The sequence below is a fragment of the Ambystoma mexicanum genome, chromosome 1q (assembly GCF_040938575.1).
Source record: "Ambystoma mexicanum isolate Mex_15411 chromosome 1q, UKY_AmexF1_1, whole genome shotgun sequence".
Classification (NCBI taxonomy): Eukaryota; Metazoa; Chordata; class Amphibia; order Caudata; family Ambystomatidae; genus Ambystoma; species Ambystoma mexicanum.
The window spans coordinates 491,129,087-491,149,738 of record NC_090922.1 but is presented as its reverse complement, the minus strand read 5'-3'; the positions used below and the strand labels follow the sequence as shown (position 1 = coordinate 491,149,738).

Genomic DNA, 20,652 nt, shown 5'->3' with positions numbered 1-20,652 from the left:
TCAAATTTCGGATTTCCAACGTAAAGGAACGGAAGGGGAGGATACAGTCCCAGCAATTACATAGTCCCTCACTTTAAACCAAACCAGAGATTTGAATGAGCAGGCCTGCTCAAACTCCACAAGAGGAATAAGGGAAGTACTGGTTCCTAGTAAATCTAACGAGTTAAAACACATGAACTTGAACTCCTCGACCTTTCCGCCGCATTTGATTTGGTTAATCACCAGATCCTTTGCAGGCACCTCCACTCTGCTGCCAACTTCTCACCCTCAGCAGCGGCCTGGATCAAATCCTTCTTGAGCAACAGGTCCATGAGGGTCTTTGCACCTTCCGCTGCCGCAGGTCCCTCCCCTATTCATTGCAGCGTACCTCAGGGTTCTTGCGTGTCACCTACACTTTACAATATCTTTACGAAACCACTCTTTGATGTGCTTGATTATCTGGGTGTCTCCTACACCAACTATGCGGACGACACCCAGATACTCATTCCCATTTCAGGTGACTATCTTGCTGACACGAAGGCCCTCAATGACGTCTACCTGGTCATCCAAGCCTGGATGGCCCAGCACCAGCTATTTCTGAACGACGATAAGACGGAGCTCCTTATCCTGGGTACCGCACAACGCCTGAGAAAACTCGGGCCGTCTTATCAGTCATTCACCATAGACGGCAACTCCATACGAGTCTCGAAAGACACCAAAACACTAGGCTTCTACCTGGACTCCACTCTATCCTTGTCGAGACAAACTAATGCAGTCAGGTCTGCCTCTGCCTACACGTGCAAACTCATCTCAGCTTGCAGACCATTCCTCACCACCCACAATAGCGTCACACTTGCGAGAACACTTATCATGGCTAAAATTGATTATTGCAGTGCTCTATACCTAGGCACCAGCCAAGAGAACCTATCCAAACTCTAAACCACCCAGAACAATGCAATTCGAATGGCCCTGAACATCCCTCGCAACCACCACATCTCAGAAGCCAGAACTAGCCTTAAGTGGTTACCTGTGAAGCAGATAATTTCCCTTAAAACCCTTGCCCTCACGCACAAATGCCTAGCCAACAAGGCCCCGATCTATCTCTGCAGTCGGCTTCGCGCAACTCCACTGCCCGACCACTAAGAACTGCACAGACTCATTGCCTAACAATCCCTAGGTTTAAGCTGCAAAAAGCTGGAGGCACTAGCTTCCCTGTCCTAGCCTTAAACTATGGAACACCCTCCCTGCTACTATCAGAGCCGAAGACTCCTTCAACACCTTCAAGACTAAAACCAAATCTTGGCTCTTTGGCCAGCAATAGACACGATCGACATCTGTCCTACTTACTCAGCCCGCTTGTCCCCCGACACCATTTCCGGCCTGCTACCTATGCCAACTATTTTAGCTCACCCTGGGATACATCCTCTGCGGATCCTAGGGGCACTGTAACCATGTAATATATATGTATAATAATATATATATTGTAATATATGCAATTAGTAAGATTGTTACTATGCTAGTATTGTTAAACCTCTGAATGTAATCTATTCTCCTGTATGTATGTTCTTTTCTTGCAACCCTGTATAAATTGCGCCCTGATGCCCCCGGGCCTGATGGCTTGCGCGTTATAAATAAACAAATACAAATACAAATACAATGAGAGTGAAAACAAATAATACTCGATTTTCACCAAAAACAGTGGGAGAATGGGATCCGAGGATACTTCCAAAAAAAGGGGCCTAAACGCGGAGCAAGCGATAGTGAGCTCAAGGTTGACTGTCGAATATCAAGATGCCAAGACCGTAACTTTAGCAACACAAAGCAGGTCTCACAAAGACAGAATAGTCCTACAAGTCACATCTTTGGATTCAATGTAGCTCAGGGACACTGCAACCCTTTAACACAGAACTCAAGTGATCGGACTGAAGAATCTATTGACCTGATGGAGCTATTGCAATACTTAATAGAAAACTCAGAGTTGGATCTCCCTTCAGCGAAAGAGAAGGTTCAAGGTAACATGAACCCAGCTCCGGTGAAGAACAATGAGATGTCTCCTGTAAAAACTCTAAGTCCACGCTTCATGACCTTGTCAGACAAAAGGAGAAGGATCATAGAAACTGTTGCTCATAGTATTACAAGACCTCTGTCTCCCCGAATACCTAAAAAGCAAAGAAGAGTCTTAATTGCACTGAGCGCAGTGAGTGAAAAAAACAAGAAAAATAACCAACAAGGAAACACTAGTGAAACACTTGGTAATCGAATTACGGTCGTTACATCGGCTAGGAAGAAGAGGAACTCCAGTAAACAACGAGCTGTAAACGACCGTATTGAAGAAAAAAAGGGAAGATCTAATTCGCCCCAGAGGAGGAAATATTCAATGAACTCCGATTGTTTAAACCTGCAAAGTTCAAAACAAGAAAGTAAACGAACATTGAAGATCGAAAGCCTGCTAGGTAAAGGAGAAAAGCTAATCCTTAACAGAAAGACGGTAATGCAAATCCTTCATTGTATACCGTCTCAACGTCAAGTGTCTATGGACGATTTGAAGATCGTGGAATTTGGAATTAAACACTGTCTAGACATGGTTTTCCTACATATTCCATCCTCAATTGTGAAGGGAATGATGATTGATGCCACAGATAATTTGCAGATTCTCGGCTTTGACCTAACTTCGGGCAAGCACCCAAAAAGTCGATGATCACCCTCTAAAAAAAATGAACGATCTGATCCCAAAGGTGTATCTACGATTGACCTACCATCATTAGTGAGGATACCAGAAAAACCTTATCATCGAAATATGTTGATCCGCTGGATACTTGGAGGGTCCATAGTAGCCCGCTAACAACCTTTAAGGTTAAATTCGATGTAGGCATTCCACAAGGTGATCCCACAACAGCCCGGGCTGAACAAGCTACCTGTCCATCACGGGCCAAAGAGGAACACTGGTCCTGGATCGCGGAAGCATTAGCTGGGAATCAAGAATAGCCATCCATGACAGGGACCAAAAAGCTCAAGGACGCAGGGGAGCAATTATCTGTCCAGCGATAATCTACAATGCAGGATTTCAAACTGGTATCATGGAATACCAGAGGATTAAAGCACCTAACAAGAGCAAGTGATGTTAACTTGGGCACCTACGATGATGTATTATGTTTCTAAGAAACTTGGCTGCTGGGTTTGCCCTATTTGGACGGTTACAAAGTATTCACTACCCCGGCTGCAAAAGGAGATAAAGGTTGTCCATTCTCTGGCTTACTGATAGCCTTAAAAGCAGGTTCAGTGACCTTACAGAAAATTATTTTCGTTGACCTGCATTGTCTCTCGATTTTGGTGAATTACGTCATCGAGATTGACAGCATTAACACAAGAACATTGGGTAACATGGTTATTGTAACCTGTTACTGGACTCCTCATATTACAACAAATAAAAGTTTAATTGAGTGAATCACCAAGACAATAGAAAACACTTGGGCAACCTACAACGTCACTCATATGGTGCTCTGCGGAGACCTGAATGCAATATGCCAGTCGTCACTTACGAACGAGAGTGCAAAACCAACAAACACCTTAGCAATTGAACAAGGACGGCTTTTGTCGGAAGCCATGCGGCCATGCGACATGCACCGGCTGAAAGTGAAAGAGTTAAGTGGTGTCATCAAAATCCCAACTTGTAAAGAGGGTCCCAGACGGCGGACCTGGACCACATATTTGTTTCACGTGAACTGTTATTAACCCTGAAAGGATACACAGTCTCTAGAACATCGAACAGCGATCACAACCTGCTTACTATGACACTAGCTCTACCTTCGAAACCAGCGGCCAAAGACATGATGACAGAAGTTAGGGTGAACAATGTCAGAAACCGCTTGAGCTTAAAATCCAAAGATATTATAAGTTTAACAAAGAACTATACAAGTGGCCCAGAAGGTGGGGAAACCAACAACTCTTTGATAGATTACAGACCACTTTTAGATCCGTTTAATAGTATGAAGTGTGGGTCCAATAAGTTGGTGAGATCAGGGCCTCATTCATACGCCTAAAACGAGCTGCCTCAGTCTCAGACCAGCAAGAGGTTAAAAAAGAAGCAGATAAAGCATGAAAATGCCTAAAAGCCTGGATTACCACTCGAAGACATATGCTGTTGCAGCAAGATGCAGAACAAATGTTGAGAACTTTGAGTGGGAAAAAATCAAAAGACTTGTGGGCCCTAATAAAACAAACACCAAACTCCAATGAAGATGTGCAACAAAACCCTGTAAATTAATCAACTTCGAAAGAACACTTCACAAAACTTTACAAGGGAGAAACCTAGTTGGTCCAATCAGGTACATCGGTGTGCAAAGGGAAGATGTGGTCATTTGAATATGACGAGGAAGATATTGTGGCAAAAATCATGAAACTAAATCTGTCTAGAGCTCCGGGCCTGTACGGGCTCACGAACATAATGCTGAAAGAATTCCCAAAAGAATGGGCTCACTTTATCCATGCTGTATTAAACAATGTTTCCACACAAAGGACAATCCCTGATTCATGGAAAATGGCAACAATAGTGCCAATTTTCAAGAAGGGGGACAAGGAAGACCCAAGAAGTTACATACCAATAGCATTACTGGATGTGATCAGTAACATTTTTGGGTCTTTTCCTTTGGAGAAATTAAATAACTGGACTAGGGAGTCCGACTCAATCGACCCATTTCAAACTGGGTTTGTGAAATCTATTGGAACATCGGCAAACATCATGTCATTGAACCTCCTCAAAAACAAATCCCATCAAGGCAAAGGAAAGATCTTCATTGCATTTGTAGATCTTATGCAAGCCTTCGACCGAGTGGATCGAAATTTGCTATGGGCAAAATTGGAGGAGAGGAGATGTCAGGATGAAGTGATGAAGCCGCTAATCTCTTTGCACACTGATACAGAGATAAAAGTCCACTTAAATCGTGCTGGTCTGTTATCCTCCAGATTCTTAACATCTGAAGGAGTAAAACAGGGGTATTTGTTGGCCCCTTTGATTTATAACTTCTTCATCTCGAGCATACAGTGCTACGAACCCCAGCTGAGAGCCTTCCCTCCCACCATCGAGGACGTGAAAGTGCCTAGATTGTTATATGCTGACGATCTTGTTTTGATTGACCAGACCAAAATAGGATTGCAACGGCCGCTGCATAGTCTACAGAGATGTGAACCAGAACAAGCTGGAGATAAATCAAGCCAAAACCAAAATAATGTCATTCCAACAAGGTAATTTAAAGAAAGAACCTCTTACATGGACCTTGGGTCCCAACAAAATTGAAAAAGTGGAGACATTTAAATACCCAGGGGTCATCATTAACAACAGTTTGGTGGAGACCCCTCAACAAGAAGCACTGATTGGGAAAGCAAGAACTGTAGCGATTCAGGCAAAATTGTTGTATAAAAAATATGGTCGCTTTTCTCTGATGGCGGCAATTCAAATTTTACAAAGAAAAGGTCATGCCCAGACTTACTTATGGCGTGGAAGCAACACCAGATATGCCACAGAAATGTTGGTCTAGACTCGAATCCATTGTCTGGAAAAAAATCCTGAACCTGCCAAGTACAACTCCAATCTCGGTAATCCGTAAAGAACTAGGTCTCTCCTCATTGCAAGCAGCAATGAAATGAAAATAATTGGCTTTGTTTAGGAAAATATCACATCCAGCTACTGCAAAGATACTGAAACTTGTGAATCACGAGACACTAAAAGAAGCTTGCCCAATGTTGATAAAATGGGCGGATCGCAATAGAAAGAAATTGATGGAATTAGTCTGCCCAGAAGAAGATCTTAAAATCAATCCGATGAGAGTGAAAAAGAAACTCTTTAAACTGGACTGAAGCCTCACAGAAGAGAAGGCGGGGGCTTACAAACTTGTTGGGGAATTACCACCCAACATTAGAAAACTTAACCAGCCCCGGGCTTACCTCGTAAAATTCCCAAATAGAACATATAGGGAAACTTTCATGAGGATGCAGCTAAACCAGATCTTGACAAATAAGTTTGAGGCAATCCGCAGAGTCAGCCCAACAGACGAATGTAGATTCTGCCAAATTCCGGGACAGGTGGAAACTATAAGACATGTAATGACATCGTGTCTGGGGTTGAGAGCGGAGTATGAACTCTTTTTTTACACCATTGTTGCGAAACCTTAGTACACTTGATACAGAGAGCAGATGGTCGGCCTTGATCAAAGGTGACAATACAACTTGGGTCATTGCTGTGGTCTCTTTCATAACAAAGATATTCCCACCTGAAGGATAAATAATGCATGGGATAGTAGTTCTTGATGGATGAGCAGGGCTTCCCTCAAAAAGAGTTTAACAAAGGTGGCTCCCTTTCGGAAGGATGCTCATGTTGGGGTGTTCACACATTATGAAATTTTAATGCGTGTGTGGTGACTAATGCCCTACTATGATGAATTTAGGGGAAAGGAAAGTTACGAGAAAGATCTAAAGAATCATAGACTCAAAGATAAAAAGACTTAAGGACTCAGAAGGGATTGTAATGAAACAATATGATATGGAAATTAAGAATTTTTGGGGGAAGGGATTATTGAGTTTATTGTAAAAATTGCAACACAATTATATCAATTAAATACAAAATAAAAAAAATATGATTTGTAAATGGATATGTAGATGATTTACAGCAGCATGAGCAGGGATGATGTTTTTCTTATGCAATAACCATCAAGATGATCCAGTTTGTTAAGATACATATCTTTGATGTAGCGTAAGTGGACCGAATAACACAGCTTTCTAAGGACTACTACGTCATCACTTTTGCTGGGAATGGCAGTTCTTGTGATTGTAGTCAGAATAAGAAAGAATGGTGATGTAATCATCAGAACTTGTCAATGAATGTACACTACAGTATGATTTCATGATGTTACATATTTGTAGTTTTGGAAACAGATTTTAAAGAGTTCCCATGCATGGTATCAAGAACGAACAGCAGTAGACATATTTGAATGCAATGTCATAAGCAGCAGAGCCACAAAGCCCTAAGATTGGTTGGCACTCAAGTGGTAAGGTCCATCAGGCTGTATGATTAGAAAGCCACAGGCTTCCAGAGAGAGGATGCTCTTCTGAAAGCTTTAGAAAGTTATCTCTGGGGATATAGTGGTATGTGATTAGGCACATATTTTCAGGATGCACCACCAACGGAAGCAGGAATTGAAGGAAATAAAGTTATGGAGGGGTTTGCATTTGACTAGGTTTGATAGAAAGGTACAAGCAATTAAATGGATGCTAAATTAACAACATCTTCAAGGATGAAACACTTTCAGAATCGTATTAGATTGTGATGTAATGAGTAACAACCTTGAGTGTAAAGTGGCCTTCTTGTAGGCAGGACAACTATAACACTGTGTTAAATCTGGATTGGGGATGTTACTTTGTCAGCTATTATGACAGCTTTATTTCGTTAAAATGCAAGATAATCAGTCTTTGTTGTTTGTTAATATTCAATTAGAGTGCTTATGGATTTCTGTCTTCGACAATCATGGTGCTGCGAATTTGGTTCACAGCTGAGACAACAACATCTTTCTTGGACCGCTCCACTCCAATTGTCCCTCCAATCACCCAGGTATTGACTTTGAGATGTTAAAGATCTTTTGAAATCTCTGTGGGGTTTTGGAGGTGGGTCACCTGTAGCATTGGCGTCTTTTCTTGGCTTATGTGATAACCGTATTTCTTCTGGCAATAGGAGCAGATGCAATCTGGGGGTGGTAATCGATCAGAAATTAAGTGAATTTAAGGTCAGTTCTGGAAAATGTTAAAATGTGCGCACAAAACTACAGAAACAGTTTATACTGAAACACATTGGGCCTCATCACGAACTCGGCAGTAACCCTTAAATCCAGCGGTAGCGCTATTACCGCCAGATTTAAGGGTACGCCGAATCAGGGCCTCGGCGGATTTCAATCCAGCTCTGAGCTGTTGTGAAATCCGGCGAGAATTTGCGCTCATACCGCCGGCGGGAAATCCGCCGGCGGTATGAGCGCGAAATTTCCCCATTGAGCCCAATGGGGAATGGGGCATTCCCGAATGGGCTCAATGCGGAATGGGGACTTCCAAGTCCGCCCAACTCTTGATCCCACGCTATTAGCGCCGGGGCTATGGCCGTCGCGCTAATAGCCCCCGCGCTAATAGCGCCGCCCCTACCGCCGAGGTCGTGATGGGGCCCAATGTGTATAGGAGCATTATAAATACCCAATAAATACAATACATCTTTTTTGAAGTAACTGGGAAAAGTAACTGTAAATCGGATTTGGAATTGGCCGTCTTCGTGTGTGATTGACATCTCTTTCCGCCATGGGCCACGTAGATAAGTGGAGTTTTCTTTGTTGCAAGAGAGAGAACGGGGACATTATATTCAAGAGAATGCATCATTGGCACGTCAGCTCATTTTATGTATGCACATCAAAGCACTGATACTTGCAAGTATTTACAGAAATGGAATTTCACAACTCAGGGAAATATGTATAAAGAGTTCCCTGCGAAGATATCTTTGGTTGGAATAAAAAGTATACATTTGAAAAGAGTGCTTGAATTTAAAAAAAAAGGGAAAATATATCCGAAACAGTGGAAAGTGTATCTTGATTAGTATCTCGGAGACTTTACGTGACTTAGCAAGTCTCGAGTTAAAGGGTTAAAAGATTCTAATAATAAAATTGAAAACTATAAACCCATTTAATACAGCTACCAGGGTTCGCAGCAGATGGGGCTGGTAATTTAGTGACAGTGTGTGTTCTTGGAACGCAAAGAGATAGTAGGTTTTCCGAATTTTAGAGAAGAATCAGAAAGCTGTATAAAAGAATTGCATGCAGGTATCCATTGTTGTAATCAATCTTGGACAGACATCAATCAAGTAAAGCGTATCATTCTGAAGGCAGAAATGTGTCAGCGCATCTTGGAATGTAGTGATTGGCCAACACACGAGCCAGCCATAGGTACAGAGTTAGTTAAAATCATAAATAATCTAATGCTTGGATACCTGGAGTTTGTCCTCAAAATCAGATTGTTTGTTTGTTTGTTTTATTATTTATATTGCGCACCAAACCCGGGGGTATTCGGTCGCGAAAGCAAAATGAGGGTTGTTAAGCTTGAGTTACAGATTGGACACGAATAAGTACAGATAAGGTTACAGTGCTGTATACATGAAACAACAGGCAGAGCGAAAAGGTATATACAGTAATTAACAGGAATAAGTGTGAGGCACATACATAAAGCAAAGCAGTGAGGACTGATATATACAATAGATCCAAGGAGGGATGCCGGTGAGGTAGGGTCAGACGTCCTGTTCCTTTAGCCAGTGAATGAGACTAAATCTGAATTGTACGTAGGGTAGATCTTCCCTTAAAGCAGGGGGGAGGGAGTTATATTGTGCTGGTTTAACAGGGAAGCTACTCCCACCGGATTTAGTGAGCTTAAATCTGGGTACTAACAAGAGGTTAGAATTGGCTTTTCTTAGGGGGTGAGAGGCTGTTTGTCTAGTGAATCTGTCTATGAGGTATTGTGGGGCTACGTGGTTAAGGCATTTATTTGTCAAAGATGCAGTTTTAAGGAGAATTTTATCTTTTGTGGAAAGCCAATTGACGGATCTCCTAAGGTCAGATATATGGGCATTTTTGGGGAGACTTAGGGCAGCTTTCAGGGCATTGTTTTGAAGAGTCTGAATTTTGGATGTAATGTATTTGTTGCTGCCTATATATAAGGCATTACAATAATCTAATTTGGACAGGATTAGTGCTCTTGCTAAGGTGACGCAGTTATTGGGTGAAAGGAAGGGCTTGGCTCCTCTAATTAGCTTGCAGGAGTAGGAAGTGGCTGAAGCCATGGCATTTACTTGTTTACCAAAGGTGAGCGTGGAGTCTATGTAGAAGCCAAGCGTTTTAACTACCTTGGCCACAGTAATGTTATTGTTGTCAATTACGAAGGAGGCATAGTTAGGACCTAGTTTTTTAATGTTGGATGGTGTGCCAAGAATGAGGAATTCGGTTTTGTCATCAAGATTGAGTTCAAATTAACAACTGTAAACAAAATAGGGGCAGGCCATTGAAAAGTAGTCTTTGCCCAACACCTAGGCATCAACAAGCCGGCCGGGATACACTCCATTAGTTAGATTCAGAAAAGAGGAAAAAGTGCAAATGCATTAAGTACATTACAAATGATATCAAAGTGTAAATACAATAAATAAAATCTGTATACCAGCACAGAGGGGACCTCAAAGGTTACCTCGCTCAGTTCAATGCTGTAAAAGACTACCAGAAGTACAATGTGAGTGCCCAAATCTCAGGCATTTCTTGGATGCCTCCTTTTCCAGGCTCGATATAGGTAGTTCGCCAAAGAGTGGACTGCCAGACTGTTACCAGACGAGCAACATAGATCCACAGATTGTACTGTGGTCCTAATATTTCTTGCTAAGAACAGAGGCTTAAAGAAACGTCACCTTAGATCCAAATACAAGAAATGAATCCCACATTCCCTCCGTTTCACACAGGTGTGGCACATAGGTGGGTAGCTATTAGAATAAACAGTGGTTTCGGCTATTTCACTCTCAGGGCTTTGTAGCCACTACAAAATAACATAAGATGGGCTATTGTTTCAATAACTCCATAACAGGCAAGTACAGTCACATGTCTCACCCCAGCTTCTGATAAAAATATCTTCATTAAGGACACCAAATCTTAGCTTAAAAAATATCATACGTGTCAGTGGTTGATCAATCTCATCCAAATACTTCTGAAATCCTGTTTCAATTTTTACTAAAAGATCATCTGGGCCAGTTCACAATGAACTGCAGGCCTCCAGTCATTTCCTCCGTCAGTGTTCGAAGGCCGCCTATTTTTACCCTAGCACCATATGATTGGTCATTTGAATGTGAGTTAAGCCACACAGAGCTTGTATTCAAATCAAAAAGCACCTTCTTCACATGTTCCAACCATGGCAGTGACCTTCCCCCTTGCAGGCTCACAATATGGGAAAGCACTTCCCTGTACCTCAAGAAGACAAGTGAGCTCCAGATCCTCACCCAATAAAGTACGGGGGGCTTCAGATTCCAGTCTGCCAGGGATTGGCAGCAAATGCTCCGGTCCAGGATTGGTCTTCAGTGCTTCCTGTTGATCGTGTTGGTGGTGGATATGTTGGTGGTGTGCTTCATGGTGGAGGCAGACCGCAGAGGTTCAGGGAGAGTTGCAGCCATACATTGAACTGCATGCGTGGGAGACTGTTGGGGGCAGTCTGGGGTGGTATGGGAGGTTAGGGGGCTGGTGGGTGGTGTCTGGACTTGAGGGGGCTGCCTGGGGTGGTGTCGAAGGTTAAGGGAGCTGGTGGGTGGTGTCTGGTTTTGAGGGGGATGCCTGGGGTAGTGTCAGAGGTGAAGGGTGATACATGGGGTGGTGTCAGTGGTGAGGGCAGTGTGGGGAGGTGATTGTACTATTGGGCGGCTGCCTGGGGTGCTGTCAGATGTGTAGGGGCTGGTGGGTGGTGCCTGGACTTGACAGGGCTGCCTGGGGAGGTGTCGGAGCTGAAGGGGCTGGTGGGTGGTGTTTGTTATTTGTTATTTGTTTGTTATTTGTAAGTTTATTTGTTAATGCGCGCCAAACCCATGGGTAGCCGGGCGCAACAGTTTACATGAAGACTTAAGCTTGTTACAATATTTGGCAAGAGCATATACAACACAGAGGCAAAAAGGAGCAAATATATGTGAGACTATATATATGCATATAAAACACAAAGGCACAAAGCAAATATCTACAAGAATATATACAAACATATTACCAGACGCAGGGCATGTCTTGTGGTGTCCAGGCAATGGGTAGGTCGTGGCTAGGTAGGAAGCTAGGTGTAAATTATGTGTCATTGGCGCGCAGCCAGTTGATTATCTTGTGCCTGAATTTTGAGTACGGTTGTTCCGTTCTGAGGTCAAGTGGTAAGTTGTTCCAGCAGTGAGCAGCTTTGACAGGAAAGCTATTTCCTCCCGCGGTGGAACGTTTAAACCTTGGAATCTCTAGTTTGGAGGTGTAGACAGATCTTGTGGGTCGCGTGGAGGTTTTCCTGTTGATTTGTTCCATGAGATATGGGGGGGCTAGGTTGTTTAGACATTTGGATGTAAGAGAGGCTGTTTTGAGTAGGATTCTGTCAGTTATTTTTAACCAGTTAACCTCTTTCCTGGAGTTAGTAATGTGCTCTCTGTAGGGGATGTTTAGTGCTGCTCTTAGGGCGTTGTTCTGTAATCTTTGAAGTTTATCAGTGATATATTTATTAGTTCCAGAGTACAGGGCATTACAGCAATCTAGCCTAGACATGATGAGGGCGCTGGCTAATGTAATGCAGCTGGCACTAGAAAGGTAGGGTCTAGCTGCACAGATGAGTTTGCAGGTGTAGGTAGTGGAAGAGGCGAGGGAGTTAGCCTGTTTCTTGAAAGTGAGGGAGGAATCCAGATAGAATCCAAAGGTTTTAACCACAGACATTACCTTGATAGGGTTGTTATCAATGCTGAAGGATGTGTAGTTTGGGCATAGTTTTTGGATATTGGCTTCAGAGCCTAAGATTAGTAGTTCCGTTTTATCGTCATTCAGGCAGAGGCCGTGTGCGGCCATCCATGCCTGAATGAGCATGTATATTTTGTTCACCAAGGCTGAGTCTGTCTCGTAGTCGCCCGAAAGGGGTATGAGGATCTGGGTGTCATCTGCGTAGTCCGTGTAGCTGACACCCAATCTGTCCAACTTGTCAAACAAAGGCTTGGTGAAGATATACATAGTGGGGGAGACACAGGATCCTTGTGGGACACCACAGGTTATTTTGATAGGGTCAGCTGAGTTGGTAGTGGAGAAGACTTGCATGGTGCGATTAGCTAAGAAGGATTGGACCCAGGCTATAGCATCTCCGGTGAAGTTGGTGGCGGATTTTAGGTGGTTGCATAAGACTGCATGGTCCACCAAGTCAAACGCAGCCGACAAGTCCAGTAGGAGGAGCAAGGCTGTTATCCCGTTATCCTTAAGTTCCTAAATTTGTGTCTTGAGGTCTAGCAGAGCTGTTTCCGTGCCATGGAGAGGATGGCTGCCTGGGGTAGTGTCAGCGGTGAAGGGTGCTGCCTGGTGTGGTGTCAGTGGTGAGAGCAGTGTGGGGAGGTGAGTGTACTGTCAGGGAGCTGCCTAGGGTAGTGTCGGAGGTGAAGAGGGCTGCGTGAGGTAGTGTCGAAGGTGAAGGGGCTGGTGAGTGGTGTCTGGACTTGAGAGAGCTGCCTGGGGTGGTGTCAGAGGTGAAGGTGGCTGCCTGGGGTAGTGACAGATGTGAAGGGGGCTGGTGGGTGGTGTCTGGACTTGAGAGGGCTGTCCGAGGTGTGTCGGAGGTGAAGGGGGCTGCATGGGGTAGTGTTGAAGGTGAAGGGGGCTGGTGGGACGTGGCTAGAATTGAGGGGACTGCCTGGGGTGGTTTCAGAGGTGAAGGGTGCTGTCTTTGAGGAAGGGGGCTGGTGGGTGCTGTCTGGACTTGAGGGGGCTGAATGGCGTGGTGTCGGAGTTGAAGAGCGCTGGTGGGTGGTGTCTGGACTTGAGGGGGCTGCTTGGGGTGGTGTCAAAGGTGTAGGGGTTGCCTGGGGTAGTGTCGGAGGTGATGGGGGCTGGTGACTGTTGTCTAGACTGGAAGGGTTGATGTGCAGTAGGGGTATATGCCTTCAGATAGGGTGCCTGGAGTGTAGGGGGGGTTGACTTGCAGTTTCGGAAGGGTGCCTTAACATGCAAGGGAGCCTCCCTGTTTTCGTTGGGAGTGCCGCCTTAGCTAACGAGGGAGCCCACACATTTTCATTGGGGGCTGCAGCCTCGAATTACATGGAGGATCTTGTGTTTTTTCAGGGATGCTGCCTTAGCTTACCAGGGAGCCTGCGTGTTTCGTTGGGGGTCCGGCCTCGACTTACGAGGTAACTTTTGTGTTTTCACAGGGGTGCCACCTTGGTTTACGAGGGAGCCTGCATGTTTTCATTGTGGCTGCAGTCTCGACTTACGAGGCAGCTCTCGCGTTTTCGCAGGTGTGCTGCCTTGTCTTAGGAGGGAGCCCCTGCGTTTCATTGGGGGTGCAGTCACGATTTACGAGGTAGCTCTCGTGTTTTTGCTGGATTGCTGCATGCTTATGAGGGGGCCTGTGCATTTTTGCAGTGGTGCTGGATGGGTGCTCAGGGGTGGATGCTTGGGTTTTGCTTTGCATGGGGGCGTTTTGTGGGCATTCCTAGCGCAGCTCCATTCTCTTTGCGTGTCTGCTGGAATTGCGTGTTTGGATCCATGGATACATTGAGTGCGCAGATTTACTAAAAAGCGCAGGCTCGCACAGTATCCTTCTCAGCACGCAGTCCTTGTGTGATTTCTGGGTGAATTTCCATGAATCAGGCCCAAAGTCTCTTCTTCTTTATCTGCAGGTGCTAGGACACGTTGTGCAGCTTTAATTGTCTCTATGAGGAGCACAGATCTCTTGCCTTGCTCCGGCGATATCCTGCTGCCCATTTTCCTCTCTCACTCACCGTCCGCGCATCCTGCTGAGTCGCGCAAGATCCCGGGCTCTTGCGACACTCGCTTGCCACAGGCAGGCTTGTCATATTATGTTATATCAAGTTATACTGTAAGTAATTTGCGAAACAGACAGTAAGGAACACAGTGTGCACGGACATGGCACCTCGGTGCCTCGCACCGGGTCGGTGCACTCCTTTTACTTCCTGCTATGGCACACACAGCTTCACTGTGCACCCTGTGCGCTTCGTTTGGTCTCTCCTTTTTTTATTCTTCTTCACCGTAGGCCCAAGTTTGTCTTAGGCCTCGCCCCTTTTCTATTTTTTTTTTTTTTGTTTTTTGCGTGCTCCGATCTGGAGCACTTTTGAAAGAACAAAGAAAGATACAAACAAACACGCTGCTGATGCGCCCCGGGATGTTGGCTGGTGCATTTGCACTCTTCTCCACTTGCGGGCACATGATGATCTGCGGCCCCTTCAGGCCTTCTCTCATTGGGAGCAATCATCAGGGCTGTTGGTGCTGCCCCGAGTCGAGGTTGCGCTCGAAGACCCACAACTCCATCAGTGTGCTCTCCCTCCAGGCCACTTCCCACATGCAGTCCCACCACCTTGGGGCTAGAGCGTATGTGCCCCGACTCGCAGCACCTCAGGCAGCCGCCGGCCAGGCAGCACCACCATTCTGCTTCACCGCTGCGGCCCGGCATTCGCAGGCTACGTCCCCTCCTTTCAGCTGTTCACACGGCAGGGTGCAGGCACACACTGACCCTGGCCGGATGAGCACCTTCTTCAATGAGGGCCGCGGCCAGGGCAAGAGCATGCACCACTCCATCCACACAGCGATTGCTGCCGCTTGTTCGTGGTACACAGGGCAGTGCGATCCCGCCCCCTTTCATCACGGCTGAAACCATCTCTTCTCTTTGCATGGCCACCGCCGCCTCCTCCTCAAATGCGGCCGATACAGCGGTCCATCTCGCGGGCACCAGGCGGCCCGTGGCAACACAAAGCACAGGCCCTGAGCCACCCGCAGAGCGGCCGATGCCGCTTCTTCGCCCTTCTTTTGCGGCCACCACCACCTCACATCCACTCGAAACAAAACAAACGGGCTGCCAGCGGAGCGGGCCACAGCTGATGTCGGGATCACCCGACAGGAACCATAGAGCGGCATCCATGCAGCTAATACCAGGCAGGGTTCACCCTACTGACTCCGGATCACCGAAGTAGGACATGTGGGCTGGGGGCACCTCGCTCACCGCAGCCCCTGCTCTGGGGGCACCCATGCCGGGGATGCACCAATCGCTATGGTAACATGGCAGACACCATCAGATGGGACGGTGTTGCCCAGTAGGGGCACCATCCACGTGCAGGGCCCCGCCATTGGGCCTGCTGCACTCAGTGTAGCACTAGCATGGTGCTCCAAATAACCACACCGGAGTCAGTTCTTTGTTATACTAACGAGCCGGAAGCGGCTCGTACCTTTTATTGGGTTGGTCACATGGCAAATACCATGTGACCATTACACACATCCTGGGAGCAACCAAGCTCCCAGGAGGGGGTGACATGCAACAAGCACCAAGGCTTGAATAACACACCCTGAAGGATATCCACAGTCAATTAAATTTCTTGAAATGCACATATATCTAAATCTATATTTTCTTGCTAAGCTAACATTACTCTTTGCATTGGGCTCCTCTTTGGCTTTGTCTGGCATCGCCCAGTATGTGATGCAGCCCCTAAAGTCCCCTGTCCCTGGAATTTTTGTAAAGAGCAAGCGTTCTTTATTCCATGGCAGATTTTCTTTTCAGCAGGTTAAACCTGTTCGTGTTTCGAGCATCTTATATTCAGTGTGCAAACAATTTTACAAATGTAATATCCACGCACCGGTATTATGGGCTCAGTTGCTAACTTCAACAACAACAATAACTTGGGGCAGAACTGTCTGCTAATGGTGCCACAGCCATCATTAAAGGCTGTTTCTTTCCTCTGGCTGGTGAACTCAGACTGCCCATATCCATGGGTGTTGTTTCTAAATAATAGCCCAGTTTCAGAGGTGTAGAATCTAAATTTTGAAGAGCTTGCCCATTCCCAAAAATGTTTTAGTTACTCGAATATGTGTGATAGAGCAAACCACTTGGGGTCTTACCACAAATGAAAACACTCTAGAGGGTCGGGTGTCCAGTGAAAGGGTCGAATACATTGTTTCGAACTGCAATAGTTTTGAATCAAAAGCACCGGAAAAAAAGTTTGAATGCTTTTTTTAAAATGTTTTTTTTTCCTTCGTTTAGGAAAAAATATTAGTTTTTCCCCAAAAAACAGGGGTTTTCAGGTGGACCCCCAAACATTTTTTGTTTTAAAAAACATCAATTCAAATTTTTTTTCTCGATCCTTTTCATTCGAAACTATTGCATTCAATCCTTTTGTATTCGATCCGTTCACTATAAAGCAGAGGGTCGCATTACGAGTTTGGCGGTGGAGTAAAAAAGTGACGGTAATTCCTTTACCACCACTTTATTGGGCAGTAACGGATATACTGAAATGTTTACTGTACCGCTGAATTCCGAGTTTGGAGGGGAAGTGGAGGATTAACCTCCAGCAAATGCATGGTGTATGAGTACGGGAGTGTGGGAGCAGCAGAACAGAGTATATGGGGGCTGGCACCAGTACAATTCTATAAAATGTCCCGAGAGCTGAAAGGGGTGGGTCTATTATTGTCTGTGTATGACCTTCAGAAGCAGGGACAAAGTACAGTTTTAGTATTTAAGTGGTAAACTCATCAATTTAGTCTGTAAATACTGCCACAGTGTGCAGACTACACTACAATTCTTTATCCCGAACATTGATGAAAACGCTAGAAAAGTCTCTCCTGCAACTTCTTCTATTAGTTTCTTGTCTTCTTGTTTCCATATTTATTCTTATTACTTTTGTCCTCCTTCCAAAATCAATTTCTGCATGCATGATATGAGGTCGAATGTCGATGTCTGTTCTCTCAGACCTTTTAGTTTTCTTCCTTCCGATAGTAGCTAAAGAGTATGCGCTACAGAAAACTCGTATTCAGGTGTATCTTGCTGCGTGGACCGTGGAAATTCAAACTCAAATCAGACATGCAGAAACAGATTTACGGGATGCACACCAAAAACAACAGATAACGCTCAAATTATTATTTGTTATCAATTGAGAAACTGATGTTCTCAAAATTGGTGTCATGAAATAGAACGTTATGAAATGAGTAATTCATGCTCTGTTGGTAGATGATAACATTCACTTAATACTAACATCACCAATTTGAATTAGAATTGCCCTGAGGAAATGCCAAATGCTCGAAACACATGCAGGCAGGCGGACAAATGAGATGAATAAATATACATTTCTATAATACAATGATGTGGTTGTGCTTTAGGATAACTATTAAGATTGGATATAAGTGTTAATGATCTAAGCAAGGCGCTGTTTGTATATTGCAAGTATATTTGCATGTGTTAGGTTTTACATTTTAAAGGTGTTGAGAGGAGAAGCCATTACTTGGATATAGACAGTGAATTGCAGTTGGAAATATAGTATACCCAGCGCTGATAAGATTATATCAAAACTCGCCAGATTCAAGATTTTGTTAAAGATTAATAAAAAAGATTAATAATACATACCGGAGGGAATCTGAGGGGTGCAGCCATCTTGCTTGCAGCAGCTGGTGCCACTTTTGATTGACAGCGATCCAGTGGTCACAGAGTACATAGAATTGCATGACTTGGATTCGCCACAACGGATTTGGTAGTTGCCGGCAATAAACTTTCCTCCTGAAATAAAAAAAAAATATATATAAGAACCTGGTGATCATTTAATCATGCTGCCACCGCAAAGCCCTGGGCACCGGCATTCACCAACTGTCATACTACACATCCCGGTTTCACCATGTAACCAAAGTGTGTGGTCCTGGGCAAATCGTTTAATCGCACTGCGTCTTATCTGCAGCTACGTAATTGATTCACTTCATAGCTTATGTTAATACATTATGCTATTATAAAAAAAAAGCCTAATGACTATAGAATTGCTGCATATATAACATGGGTATTTGCACCACAAAGTTATTTGCCACCTGTCTTATTTATGGCAACTTATTCTAAAGTCACTTCCGTGGTGCCTCCAAGTAAAAAAGATGATGCTCCTTGCAATGTTATTTTCTGTGAAGTCACTTCTGTTGGTGTAATCCATGCAAATTAAGAGGTTTGCATGTGTGGTATGTGTTATGACTTGGCTAGACTGGCATTTGGGTGCAGCCAGTCTAGCCCTTTCTTACTGTGCATCTTGTCCGGGACAGCATTGTTGCTGTGTGCTCCTGCTTGGCCTGGCTGCCTGTAAAACAGCGGTCTGGAATAGGACAAAGACAGCATGGTGGCTGTATGCTTCTGCTCTGCACCCTGCATGCACAAAAGGGGCATAGCAAGAGCACGCTCTGTGTCCCACTCCAGGCCGTTGGCTGAACTGCAGGCCCAATAAGGGGCAGAGACAGATGCAGAGCAGGAGCGCACAGCTCCATATCCCACTGTTGTCGAAATGTTGCAGGGAGGGGGTATGGAGTCAAGTCATCATATGGGGGCAAGTACGATTGTGTGTCAGTTTAACATTCATTTTCTACAGTGTTTTCGGGGGAAGTAGGAGGACTTTTTTCGTGGCTCACACCCCCACTCTTGCAATGCTGGATACTCCCCTGTCAATATGGTATTTATTTTTTTATGACATTTGTTATACGCCACACCCTGTGGTATCACGGCGTAGGTTCAAGAAATCTTACATCTCTGGTTACCGTCAAGGAAGAAGGTTAGTTACATACAAGATACACCATTTACCCTCTAGAGGCATGACGTAGTTCGATGCTATAGTGTATGGGTAGTAATAGCGCACATCTTCCTATGACAGGAGGTGAAATGCATGTGAACTAGGGTTTTGCACATGCTCTGTTGTGTCTTTCTATTCCGTTGACCGACGCCTGGCACTGCCGGAGAAGCTCAAAAATCTTTCACTTAATTGGTAATTGGATAAGGCTTGCTTTCCATTGTTTGACCATAGAAAGGCTGGTTTCTTCCTTCTTACAAAGCAAACTCAGACGTGTTTTGATCATGCTCTTGAAATATTGGCGAATGAAGCGATATGTCATTAGGATGTTCAATTTAGGGCAAAAGTTCATCACACCTTGGCAAGAGAACAACAGCAGGTTACACCAGATCAATGGCATCTCTACAGCAATGACAACCCTTGAAGAACTCAAAAAGTGATGATATGATTTCAGGGCAAAAGTCTGTTCCAAATACCTTGCTACGAATGAACAGAGCAAATACACTGGAGTTGGTCTGGCCTGTGATGCACACCCATATAGCAGATAATCCTGGCAATCATAACACTGCCTCTGATTGCACTTATTGTCTTTTCACACCTCATCCCGCCCCCACCCCTCTTTTACTAGTCTGAATGATTCAAGTACTGTGATTGACATTTTATTCGTCTCTCCCCTGTCTTTGTCCCCTGGAAAACCAAGGTACCTGTACAATGAGGCGGTAGTGTTCCAGTAATGCACAATGATTTAGTCTCAAATGCCCTCCATATTGCCAGCAATTCCTGTGTCTGGACCAAATCCATTTCACTTGTACATTTATTCTTTGGTCAGAAAGCAAAGGTAGCAGTTCCTCTTATTTCTGGATTTAGGATTTATTTTTCATTGAGAATACACTTTAGTACAATCTTTATTTACAGTATAAACACATTCAGAGGTTGTATGCAGCTCCTGCCAGCAATGAAGGCTTATGAAACAAGAAAACATTCATCCACATATTATATCAAGGTGCATTCCAGCATCCGGAGATTGAAAGATGATTTAAAGGAGAAGACGAAGCTGCATAGAAGGTACGAGCCGAGGGCATGAAAGGGGCGAGGGGTAGGGTCAGGGGTTGAGAGGCCCATTGGAGATGCTACTGGACATGTATTTATTTATTTATTCAAATGCTTGAACAGCACTGGCCCTACCCAGAGGGTCTCGGACGACTTAGAAAGTTCAACGGTTGAAAAGGTGGGAGGTGAAACAGAAGTTGCTAATGTTTTCAGGATAGGATTGAACGATTAAGATGGACAAGTGGTAGCAGGGGAAATGGAGGCAAGGAGTTATGTGTGGGGAA

The 20,652-nt window shown here is 44.7% G+C and overlaps 1 protein-coding gene across 1 annotated transcript in view; it reads right to left on the bottom strand.

Annotated features, from left to right (window-relative positions):
* LOC138529320 (phospholipase A2 inhibitor and Ly6/PLAUR domain-containing protein-like) overlaps positions 1-20,652 on the bottom strand; it is a 183,250-nt gene that overhangs the window by 49,821 nt on the left and 112,777 nt on the right. The window contains exon 3 of the mRNA XM_069640824.1: positions 18,133-18,282. Within this exon, the coding sequence (XP_069496925.1) occupies positions 18,133-18,282 (150 nt within the window). The remainder of the gene's footprint in view (positions 1-18,132; positions 18,283-20,652) is intronic.